Genomic DNA, 12,158 nt, shown 5'->3' with positions numbered 1-12,158 from the left:
GTCTTTAGGATATCCTATGTATGGTATTGTATCATATCATCTCAAAACAGACACTTCTTTTGGAACCCTTTTTTTTCTTCTGATTGCTGTGGCTTAAGACTTCTAAAACTATGTTGAATAAAAGTCATGAGAGTGGACATCCTTGTCTTGTTCCTGATCTTAGAGGAAATGCTTTCAGCTTTTCGCTGTTGAGTGTAATGTTAGCAGTGGGTTTGTTGTATGTAGCCTTTATTATGTTGATATAGGTTCCCTCTATGCTCACTTTCTGGAGAGCTTTATTTTTTTAATCATAAATGAATGTTAAATTTTATCAAAAGCTTTTTCTGAATCTATTGAGATGATCATAGGGTTTTTATTCTTCAGTGCGTTAATGTGGCGTATCACACTGATTTGCAGATACTGGAAAATCCTTGTATCCCTGGCTAAATCCTACTTGATCATGGTTAGGGGTCCTTTTAATGTATTATTGGATTCAGTTTGCTAGTATTTTGTTGAGAATTTTTGCATCTGTGTTCATTAGTGATAGTGGCCTGTAATTTTCTTTTTTGTGGTATCTTTATCTGGTTTTGGCATCAGGGTGATTGTGGCTTTTTCAATTGAGTTTAGCAGTGTTCCTTACTCTTTAATATTTTGTAATAGTTTCAGAAGAACAGATATTAAGTCTTCTCTAAGTGTTTGATAGAATTCACCTCTGAACCCATCTGACCCTAGACTTTATTAGAAGTTTTTAAATCGCAGTGTCACTTTTAGTATTTAGGACACGTCTGCTCGCATTTCTTCTGGTTCAGTCGTGGAAGGCTGTACGTTTCTAAGAATATGTCCATTTCTCCCAAGCTATCTATTTCATTGGCATATAGCTGCTTATGGTAGTCTTTTATGATCCTTGTATTTCTGTGGTGTCCACTGTAACTTAGTTTTTCGTTTCTAATTGTATTGATTTGAGCCCTCTCTCCTTCTTTTCCTTAATGCGTCTGGTAAAGGTTAATCAAGAACCAACTTTTAGTTTCACTGATCTTTTCTATTGTTTTCACTGTCTCCATTTATTTCTGCTCCGATCTTTATGATTTCTTCTACTAATTTTGAGTTTTGTTTTCCTTTCCCTAGTTGTTTTAGCTGTAGACTAGGCTGTTTACTTGAGATTTTTCTTGTTTTCTGAAGTAAGACTGTCTTACTATAAACTTCCTTCTTAAAATTGCTTTTTCTATGTCCCCTAGGTTTTTTAATGCGGTGTCCATTTGGTCTAATGTGTCATTTAAGGCCTGTGTTTCCTTATTGATTTTCTGTCTGGATCTGTCCATCGATGTAAGAGGGCTGTTAAAGTCCCCCACTATTGTGTTACTGTCGATTTCTCCTTTTATGACTGATAGGAGTTCCTCAATGTATAAGACAAATGCTATGCTGGGTGCATATTTACAATTGTTATATCTTCTTGGATTAATCTTCATTATTTTGTACTGTCCTTTTTTGTCTCTCATTTTAAAGTCGATTTTGCCTGATATGAGTATTGCTATTCCAGCTTGCTTTGATTTTCATTCATATGGAATACCTTTCTCCATCCCCTTTCAGTTTGTATATGTCCTTAGATCTGAAGTGGGTCTCTTGAGGACAGCATGTGTGTGTGTGTGTGTCTTGTTTCTATATCCATTCAGCCAATCTGTGCCTTCTGAATGAAGCATTTAATCTGTTTACATTTAGGGTAATTATCAATATATATGTTCTTAAGGCCATTTTGTTAATTGTTTTGGATTTGTTTTTGTAGGTCTTTTTTTTCCCCTTCCCTTGTGATCTGATGAATATCTTTAGTGTTAGGTTTGGATTACTTTTTCTTTTTGTGAGCATGTATCTTATAGGTTTTTGGCTTGCAATTACCATAAGGTTTTGATATAGCAGTCTATATACATATATATATAAAAGATTAAGTTGCCAGTCTCTTAATTTCAAATGTATTTGTACTCTACTCACCATTGCTGGTCTTGATATTTGTGTGTGATTGATTTCCTAATTTTACTGTTTGGTTGCCTTTACAACAGTGAACTTTCCCATTAGCCATTTTCTCATTTTCAGTTATAGCCTTAACTTTTCTGTCTAGAAAAGTTCCTTTCCTATTTGTTGTAAAGATGATTTGGGTGTGCTGAGTTCTTTTAGCTTTTGCTTGTCTGTAAAGCTTTTGATTTCTCTGTCAAAGCTAAGCAAGAGCCTTTCTGGGTAGAGTATTCTTGGTTGTGTGTTTTTCCCCTTTCATCACTTTAAATATATCATGCCACTCCCTTCTGGCCTGCAGAGTTTCTGCTTTAAAAAAAAATCAGCTGATAACCAGACAGGAATTCCCTAGTTGCTTTTAATATTTTCTCTTTAATTTTTGTCAGTTTGATTAATGTGTTTCTCATTGGGTTTATCCTGTATGAGACTCTCTGCACTTCTTGGACTTGAGTGTGCGTTTCCTTTCCTTAGGGAATTTTTTGGCGATTCTCTCTTCAAATACTTTCTCAGGCCCTTTCTTCTCCTTCTGGGACCCCTATAATGAAAATGCTGGTACATTTAATGCTGTCCCAGAAGTCTCTTGGACTGTCCACATTTCTTCATTCTGTTCCAAAGCAGTGATTTCCAGCAATCTGGTGTCCAGCTCACTTTTTCATCTGCCTCATTTATTCTACTATTGATTCCATCTACTATATTTTTCATTTCAGTTACTGTTCATCTCTGTTTTTAAAGCATCTAGCTCTTTATTGTGTCCCCTCAGTCTATGCCTCCATTCTTTCCTGAGATCGTGGATCTTCTTTACTATTATTACTCTGAGTTTTTCTTCAAGATTGCCTATCTTCATTTTGCTTAGTTAGTTGTTCTTGGGTCTTATCTTATTCCTTCATCTAGAACGTATTTCTCTGCCATCTCATTGTATCTAATTTTGTGCATCTGTGGCCTCTATTTTCCAAGCTGCAGGACTATAATTCTCCTTGGTTCTGGAGCCTTCCCCCTGGTGGGTGAGTTTGGTCCAGGGACTGGTACTTGCCCATTGGTCGGTAGAGCTGGGTTTTGTCCCTGATAGGCAGGGCTGTCTCAAGTGATGTTTATAGTGACTGTTGGGTGGAACCAGGTGCCAAAATGGCCACCTCTGGGAGAGCTCACAATGATGAGCCTTCCCTGGGGTGTTCACTACCACTGTCCTTGCCCCTACAGTGAGCCACAGCTGACCCCCGCCTCCCCAGGACCCCTCTTAAGACCCAAAGGTAGGTCTAGTCCATGCTCCTACAGAGTCAGTCCTCTGCCCTGGGCCCCAGTGCATGTGAAACCTCACGTGCACCCGCAAGAGTGGAGTCTCTTGTCCCCCCACTCCTGTGGTGCTCCTACAGTCAAGCCCGACTGGGTTTCAAAGCCAAATGCTCTGGAGGCTCTTACTCCTGATTCCAGACCCCCAGGCTGGGGAGCCTGATGTGGGGCTCAGAACTCCCACTTCTTGGGGAAGAGTCTCTGTGATATGATTATTTTCCAGTTTGTGGGTCACCCTCCCACCAGATATGGGAGTTGATTATAAAACAGAAGCATTCCCTCCATCTCACTGTGACTTCGTCTTTGGGTTAGAATATCTTTTTTGGTGGGTTTGAGCCTTTTTTTGTCAATGGCTATTCAGCAATCAGTTGCGATTCTGGTGTTTTTGTGAGAGGAGGTGAGCTCATGTCCTACTCCACCGTACTGTCGCCTGCCTCTTTCTCATTCTTGAGCAGAAGTTGAGCCCTGACTCACAGGCAGATGTCTTTGATGGTTCATCATGAAAGATAATGCCACTGTGTGCTGCTGTGTCTCTATTGTGCAATTCGGTTACCTTATGAAAGTTTCTGAAATAAGGTGCCTTTTCATCTTGAAATTTTTCTAGCCTTCTGAGTCCTTTACACCTTCTTGAAAACCTCATTTTGTTGTGTTTCACAGATACTGCATGGTTTAGACATTCTGAAGCTGACAGTAAGCTCTTTTAATAAAATAAAAATCAAAAGTGTGAGGATTCAAAGGAAAGTCAGTTGAGAATACAGGAAACATGTTTCTGGGCCCCCTGATGCTAATACCAATCTGTATCAGATTTCAGTGAGTCTGTGCCAAGAAAAATTCTATTTGGGATGTGAGGCAAATGCAACTTGTCACTTTTCTTGTTTGTAGTAAGTACAGCTTATAACCACCTGTGTAAACTGTGTCATATACTCTCCTGGATGGTCTCCAGAAAGAAAAATCTCTCAGTATTAGAGCATTCTGGGATAAGATTAATTGAAATGTTACAGAAAAAAATAAGAACCAAGTATATGACCAGTTCAGGAGGGGTGGGAGGAATCAGCACTGAGGAAGAGGAGGGCAGAAACATGAACAAATGAGTGTCTCTGTGTCTTGGAGTCAAAAATCATCTGGACTAAAGCAGTGCTGTTAAACAGGAAATATTATTCAAATATATACCCATATATATATACATATATATATACACACACACACTGAGGAATAACGTTAGTGTTCTTATTGAAATTTTAAGATGAATCCAGTCTAATTTAGATTATATAGTTTAAGGCTAATTCCTTTAAAATTTTCATTGATTTCCTCTCTAAATGATCAAATAATGTTTGTTTTATGCTTAAATTAGCCTGAATTCCCATGCTGTAAATATACAAGGAAGATGATCTGACATTTGCTATCAAGTAAACTCTGATATTTTCTTAATCTCAAACAGGCCAGAAACAGTTTGAGAAGTGGCATGAATGGGGCTTCCTTAAATTTATTCCATACTCTTGCTCAAAAAAGACAGACAACACTATCAGATAGATGGAGAACAAACTAAAACCATCTACAAAGTGTCTTCATATACATTTTGCTGAATACTTTGACTCTAGAGCAGCACTGTCCATGCTGGAACTTGCTGCAATAGTGGGAACGTTCCGCATCTGTGACGACCACTGGCCATATATGGCGACTGAGCACCTGAGTTTTAAATTTCGATTAAATTTTAACAGGCACATGTGACTTTGTGGTTGCATGTTGGACAGTGCGGTTTTAGACCAACAGAACCTTCTTCTGTTCTGTAAGAAAAGATTACATAATATGTATATAAATCATTATGACAATTTTACTTTAAATGGTTAAAGGACAAAAGAGAGTTACTTTTGGTGTACATGCCCTTCAGGGTAGAAACTTTGTTATCTGCCTTCAGTGTAGAGGTCCTTAATGGCAGGACACATACTAGATCCTTTTTTTTTCTATCCTAGTTTCTTCTTTCTCTGACTGAAAAGAATAATTAGTCATTTTAGTGGTTGATCAAGCACAGGTCTTTTGCCTTGACTATAGTTAATACTCAGGAAGGAAAAAATTTGTTCAAAAATCGCTTAAGTGTGAATTTTAATTTTCCAATTAAAAGCAAGGCCTCAGGCTTAGCCAACAGTTGTTATCATCAAGAGCTCTCAAATTATCAGTCATACAAAAGAGTAAATGACACAATTTATAAAGCTTTTCTGAGGTTCTCTCTCCCTCTGGATACTACGGGAATAGCCATTTCATTAGATCAGAAGAAAAGTTCTGTGATAGATTTACAATTATTAAAAAGAAGACAAGAGTCTGGGGCAGAATGGATACATATGCGTGTATGCATGGTTGAGTCCCTTTGCTGTCCACCTGAAACTATCACAACATTAGTAATCGACTACACGCCAATACAAAATAAAAAGTTCAAAAATAAAAAGAGAAAGATAAGAAATATTTTACACTTGACAGCAGGTCAATACCTCTGGCAGGTATTCTTGCTAAACAACTTTTTTAGACAGGAAGACACATTCAGGTTTGACTTAAGTTATAGCACAAATTCATTAAAACAATCAACAACACAGCACTTACAGATGAAGCTTATAAATGTATTATTCAGCTATTTCAGGGTAGGGGAAGAAATTCCAGAACATTAAAGTATCTTTACCTCGTAATGAACAAGTTGGTCCGTTTTCTTGATTCTTAGAGCGCTTATTTCTGAACTGACTTGGAATATCTAATGAAAGGTCTTAAAAGGAAATAGGAAAACAGAACTGTTAAAGGAATATATAACCACACAAAAAATAATTTCCAAAAATGATGTATTTTTAAGGATTTATCTCTTTACTGTCTTAGCTTTCAAAGGAAACACTGCAGTTATTGTTTTAATACAGTATCATATCATCACATGCCAAATATGTCTTACCTAGGAATGGATCAAACTTTCTAGATTCTGTCCCACATATGAGACAGTTAACTTCATTCTGGAGAATGCCTCCGAATATAGCCGTGACAACCGTAGATGCTCCATTTCTAAAGAAAATCACATTGGAAAATATCTCAGTAAAAAACTAAAATGTATGTAAAAGCTCCTCTAGGTCACTCCCCACTCCCTTTGGGGGATATATAATTTAAATCACAGAATAACACAAAAGCTTAAAAGCTAAATAGATATATACCAAATAAAAGGTTTAAGCCACTGGCCTTCCTCTGATCCCTCTCCCAATCCCACTACTTTCTATAATACAAAAGTTACTAACACTGAACATTTACCATTGCTAACAGATCACATACATACTTGTACTCAGCAAGAGGACCCCTTGTCCCTCAAATATACCCCTCAGGAACAGGAAACCCCCATATATTAGATCCTTCGGAAGATTTCTCATCATATGGGGATCTCTCTAACTTACGTTACTTTGAAGAACCACCTTCATCAAAGATAGTTTAAGATTTTTTTCAGATGTTCACATTTGGGGAAAATGAGGTAAACACATTTAACATATACTTAGTCATCACTGGTAGAGAGATGATTTCACAATTAAACACAAACAATGTAATTCCCTTGTAGAGATAAAAATGTGTACAGCACTGTAAGAACAGTAAGACACCAACTGTCCGAATGTTACTTAACCTATGTGTGCCTCAGCTTCATCAAATGTGAAACAGGAATAACATCCATCTACCTTAGAGGCCTGGTGATGAGGAAATGAGAATATAAGTACAACGCTTTTTAGACAAGTGCTTACCAGAAAGAAAGCCCTTTGAGTAAGCATGTTTGATCTGAATAATCAGGGTCACACCTGCCTTCTGCCTGTCTTCTCTTCCCCAAGTAGACACCCTGGATGTGCACCTTGCTCTGTGACAGATGTGTGGCGTGCCACCATTTGGAGAGGAACAGCTGACAAGGTGCATGTCAGTCACAGTATGATTAGCAAGCACTTATGTACTCAGGCGCCAGGCTCCATTCTAAATACTTTCCATGTGCTAAACTAATCCTCACAACAACTCTGAGGTAGAGAAGATGATCCCCATTTTACAGACAAGGAAGCTGAGTTTCAAAGGTTAAGTAACTTGGCCCGAGTTCACATAGCTGGCTTGACCTGAGCACCTTCTCTGAACACTATGCTCCTTCTTTTAACAATATTGTATTGATGGGTATATACTTTGGTAAAAAATATTTAAAATCCCAAATGGCTCCAGGTTTCACTACAACCACAGGAACCCACATAAAACTGTCAACAGAACAAATAAAGATAAATCAGAATATAAATAAATGAAATTAAATTATTATGGTACTGAGGTTATTTTATTGTGTACTTTCATTAACAGCACTACAGTGAACACAAATGTGAACTTTTGTGCACTTATGCAGTTATCTGAGCCAGTATATTGCTCTTTTTTACTAACGGTAATTTGAGGTGGTTTCTGTCACTTGCAGTTAATAGTATTCCTAACACACTGAACCATACTTTGAGTTGCTCCAAATGAAACCTACTGCAATGATGAGACAGAAAAAACCTACCCAAGCAAACCTATTATTTTAAAAGTTCTGCTTCGTTTTCTTTGAAAGGGCTTCCTTCTATACTGGTAAAAGAAATACACTGCAGCTTTTTAAGTTGTTCATAGATACATGACTTTAGCATTACAAAGGATATACCCCCCAAAAAAATACTGAAAATAAAGGGTTTATGACTGATCCTTTCATACTGATATTCACATACTCTGCTGCCTTTAATTAAAATGGAAACTGCTTTATTAAAAAGCAGTACATTTAAACTCAACGTACTTCTTCCTTTACAATTTCTTCCTCTGAAAAAAAGATATTAATCAAGTCTTGGCTATTTTAAAACAAGATTCACAAATTATTTCAAAATCACTATTCTACTTATTATAACTGCACACCAAGAAAAGTGTAAATATTAGAAAAGTGTAAATATTACTTGGACAGGCTGTTATGCTGAGAGGGTCCTTTATACTTGTACTAACGATTTTCTATACATTAAAAAGAACCCACCTGCTATTCATTTCTACCATCCTCACCCCCACCTTCAGTAGGGTTTGATGTATTTATACGAATAAATACAAATATAGGAGACCTTTTTTGTTGATTTTTTTTTTTTTGTAGTTTTACCAAGTCTCATCCTCAGATCCTGAAATGCATCCTCCAGTGAATTTAAGGAAATATAAAGAAGCCTGAGTTTTTAATATCTGAGACAGGTACAGCTACCCACTCCAGTATTCTAGCCTGGAGAATTCCATGGACTGTACAGTCCAGAGGGTCACAAAGAGTCGGGCACGACTGAGCAGCTTTCACTTTTATGTTCCTAACTCACTGCTGCTGCTAAGTCACTTCAGTCGTGTCCGACTCTGTGCGACCCCATAGACAGCAGCCCACCAGGCTCCACTGTCCCTGGGATTCTCCAGGCAAGAACACTAGAATGGGTTGCCATTTCCTTTTCCTAATGAAGCTTAAAATCTACTATTATTTAAAATATCATTAAAAGATATGGATTAATACTGAAAACTCAGGAGTTACTAAAAGAACAACCTGTGACTATCACAAAATGTGATACCCCTCACTTCACAAGGACTCGCCTTCTTAGAGTCCAGTTCAGTATCCTCTGTGTATGAGTATATCATCACATAAAATACAAAACAGAATTTGTTATTTAATACTATGTTTGAATTGATGCTCGCAGCAGGGACATTTCTACCAGATCACAGTTCCTTCCCCCTCTATACTCGTTTCTAACTTGAACATAGATACAAGGACCTTGAGAACCAAACATTTTAAGAAGTATGGCCATTCATACTAATTGCCCTTCTCTGATACAATCAGATTAACTATGAGACTACCGATTTATGAACTGCCAGGCAATAATACTACAGCAACCCTATATATTATTTTCTTTCGTTCTTTGGGAAATTCATCTAATAAAAGTCCCTTTCCTGCACAGATAAAGTTTTTCCCAAAATTTGAACACAAGGAGACAAATAACCAAAATCCAAGCTGAAATAAAAGTCGATTATGTCTCCTTTAGCAAAATAAACATTCTGATCTCAGTGTATATTTGGGAGTATTAGTACTTGGGAAAGCAACCCAAAAGGTTCTTTTGTTCATATTGAGGCAAACCCCCCCCCCAAATTCAGAAAAGTTATCAGTGCCTCAGTGTGATTAAAGAACAGGTTAAAAATATAAAATTATTTTTGGAAAAGTTAAGTCCAAAATGAAGCCGTAGGAAAATACACATTCAAAATATTTTAAGCCTTCAGGATTAGTGAACAAATAGAAATGAAATCTTACATGCAACATTTGTTACTTGCAGACAGAGTAGAATTCTCTTGCAGAATTGACGAGCGGGAAATACCGTTGAAACCACCCTGGAGTTCCAAGTGCAGGTGGTCTAGCAGGTAGCGCATGAACTCATGGGCGTCCTGCTGCTGATAGCCCCTTGAAGCAAACAGACACAGTCACTTGAGTGGCTCTGCCTCCCTGGCCAGACACGCTGGAGGGTGAAGTGATGGGAGGGCCGCAACGCTGCGCTCAGAACACAGGGAGGCTCCCTCACCCCTCATCCTCACTTCCTTCTTGTCTTACACATAAAATTACCTTCAAGACAGAATTCCACTTCTTAAAAATAAGTTTGGAAACACGGACTAGTAGCGCGAATTGGACTTTGTGATCTCAACTGACCTCACCTAAGGGGAACACTGAGAGGCAAAAAGGGGGCTGTATGACCTGCCTGAAGTCCTACAGCAGGAGAGTAACAGAGATGGGACCAAACCCTGTCTCCTGGATAGACTGTGAAGCTCCTCATTTCCCACACAGCCTCTCTAGGAGACGCTCACATGTTAAAACTTCACATCATACCTGCACCGGAAAACTAGGTCTAAAGTTTCATTAAAGTTTGTTTTAAGAAATAAAATCTTCGGATTAAAAGATACTAATTTTCAAACACTGGCTGAAAGGAAGAAAAATTTTATCTAAAGAGCTAAAGATGTCCAACATTCTATGCTTACATCCTAATCTCTGATTCAAAGGACATTTTTTTTAAACAAATAAAATTTTCAAAATGCATTGACACATATACAATTATGCTCTAGCCTAAAACTTGAATATGTATAGCCACATATTCTGGGGTTATTTCTTATACTCTATTCAGTCAGGAAATTCTATGGAATTCTTATGCTAATACATATCAATGACAAGTACCGAGTAATGAAATCTCACAAAATTAAGCTGGTACAGGTAGAAGGGTTAGAGGTTTATGTAGATAAGTCAGCAGTGATGTCTAAAGTACATTTATAAAATTATGGATAGGAAGGACTTCTGCCTACATTTTTTACCAGCATGGAAGGTTCTCTTTAATCTCTGCCCTAAGTGACAAGTTTTCTGGCCTGGTCTGGAGTCAAAATTTTCATCACCCTTCTAGGCAGTGGTTCCATAAACAAAATTTCTTTTAACCATATTTTCCCCCTTTTCCTAAAATTTCTCCTGGAAATAAATTATGGAAACGATCTGCCTAATCAATGGAATTTACATAGAAAGTCAGTATTTCACTGTAACTTTTTCTAAACTATTTAGTAACTAAATAGTAATACATATGTTGTTCAAGTATTTAAGACTCATGAATAAAATGTTAAACTTAAGTTAAAAGTAAAACTATTCAAAGTTGATAGTTCCTTTATATATATCTAAGGAGATACTTTTTGCCAACAAAGGTCCCTCTAGTCAAGGCTATGGTTTTTCCAGTGGTCATGTATGGATGTGAGAGTTGGACTGTGAAGAAAGCTGAGCGCCAAAGAACTGATGACCCCACAGACTGCAGCCCGCCCAGGTAAGCATCCTGGAGCGGGTTGCCATTTCCTCCTCCGGGGGATCTTCCCGACCCAGGGATCCGACCCAGGTCTCCTGCACTGCAGGAGGATTCTTTACCAACTGAGCCACCAGGAAGCCCTATACACATGACGGGAGTAACAACTATAAGAAGAAAACCCTACCTCACAGCCTTACCCCTGGGCACTGGGCAGTGACCCTGCACTAAGACTATCCATGACACGACCTCAAGACCTAGGTCCAACCAAGAGAAAATTATTCTTTGAGAAACCCACTCCAGTAGTCTTGCCTGAAAAATCCCATGGACAGAGGAGCCTGGTGAGCTACAATCCTTGAAGTCACAGAGAGTAAGACACGACTTGGTGACTGAGCAACAACATGAAAGTGGGGAACAATCTGAATTATTACAGAAAAAGAGAAAGCCCTGCTGAGAACACAGAGACATGTTACTCTGCTCAGTCGCTCAGTCATTAATGAGATCTAAGAGGCCATGTTTTACAGGAATCAGTCCAGCAACGCCATCCAAATTTCTCAACATGGTCAGCTTTTCCAGTTCTTTTCTTTCATCGGTAGGAATAACAGAATGTGTAAAATTAAGTAGCTAAAAACTGACTCATGCTCACAGCTAGAATAAATAAACTGGTAGAGGTAATGGGCAGATTTAGATGAAAAGCAGAATTAAATGAAGGGGGAACTGAGTCACCATGCAGTCCAAGCAGAAGAGTTCAGAGAGCAGAAGAGTTCAGAGAGCACTTCCGAAGAGTTCAGAGACAGCTGGTGGGCCTCACGTGGGCATGCAGACAAGTTACTACAAGTTTACTGTGAACACATCTATCACTGACCAGCACCATAAAGACCTGGGTTCTCATTCTGGTCCTAACACCTACTAGATGTATAAAACTGAACTGCTCTCCTCTGTCAAAGTTTCATTGTCTTTAAAATGAAGCTAACACTTCCTGTGGATAATAACTGCAGCCATGAAATTAGACGACCCTTGCTCCTTGAAAAGAAAGCTATGACAAACCTAGACAGAGTATTAAAAAGCAAAGAT

At 38.2% G+C, this 12,158-nt stretch overlaps 1 protein-coding gene across 4 annotated transcripts in view; it reads right to left on the bottom strand.

Annotated features, from left to right (window-relative positions):
- Nucleotides 1–12,158, bottom strand: part of USP3 (ubiquitin specific peptidase 3) — a 92,946-nt gene that overhangs the window by 24,645 nt on the left and 56,143 nt on the right. For all 4 annotated transcript variants that reach the window (XM_040226703.1, XM_040226706.1, XM_040226705.1 and 1 more), the window contains 3 exons: nt 9,575–9,721; nt 6,194–6,300; nt 5,936–6,016 (listed from right to left, as the gene is read on the bottom strand). In XM_040226703.1, the coding sequence (XP_040082637.1) occupies nt 5,936–6,016; nt 6,194–6,300; nt 9,575–9,721 (335 nt within the window). The remainder of the gene's footprint in view (nt 1–5,935; nt 6,017–6,193; nt 6,301–9,574; nt 9,722–12,158) is intronic.

Source organism: Oryx dammah, unplaced genomic scaffold (genome assembly GCF_014754425.2).
Source record: "Oryx dammah isolate SB20612 unplaced genomic scaffold, SCBI_Odam_1.1 HiC_scaffold_26, whole genome shotgun sequence".
Classification (NCBI taxonomy): Eukaryota; Metazoa; Chordata; class Mammalia; order Artiodactyla; family Bovidae; genus Oryx; species Oryx dammah.
The sequence above is the reverse complement of the archived record's forward strand: the minus strand, read 5'-3'. Positions and strand labels throughout refer to the sequence as shown.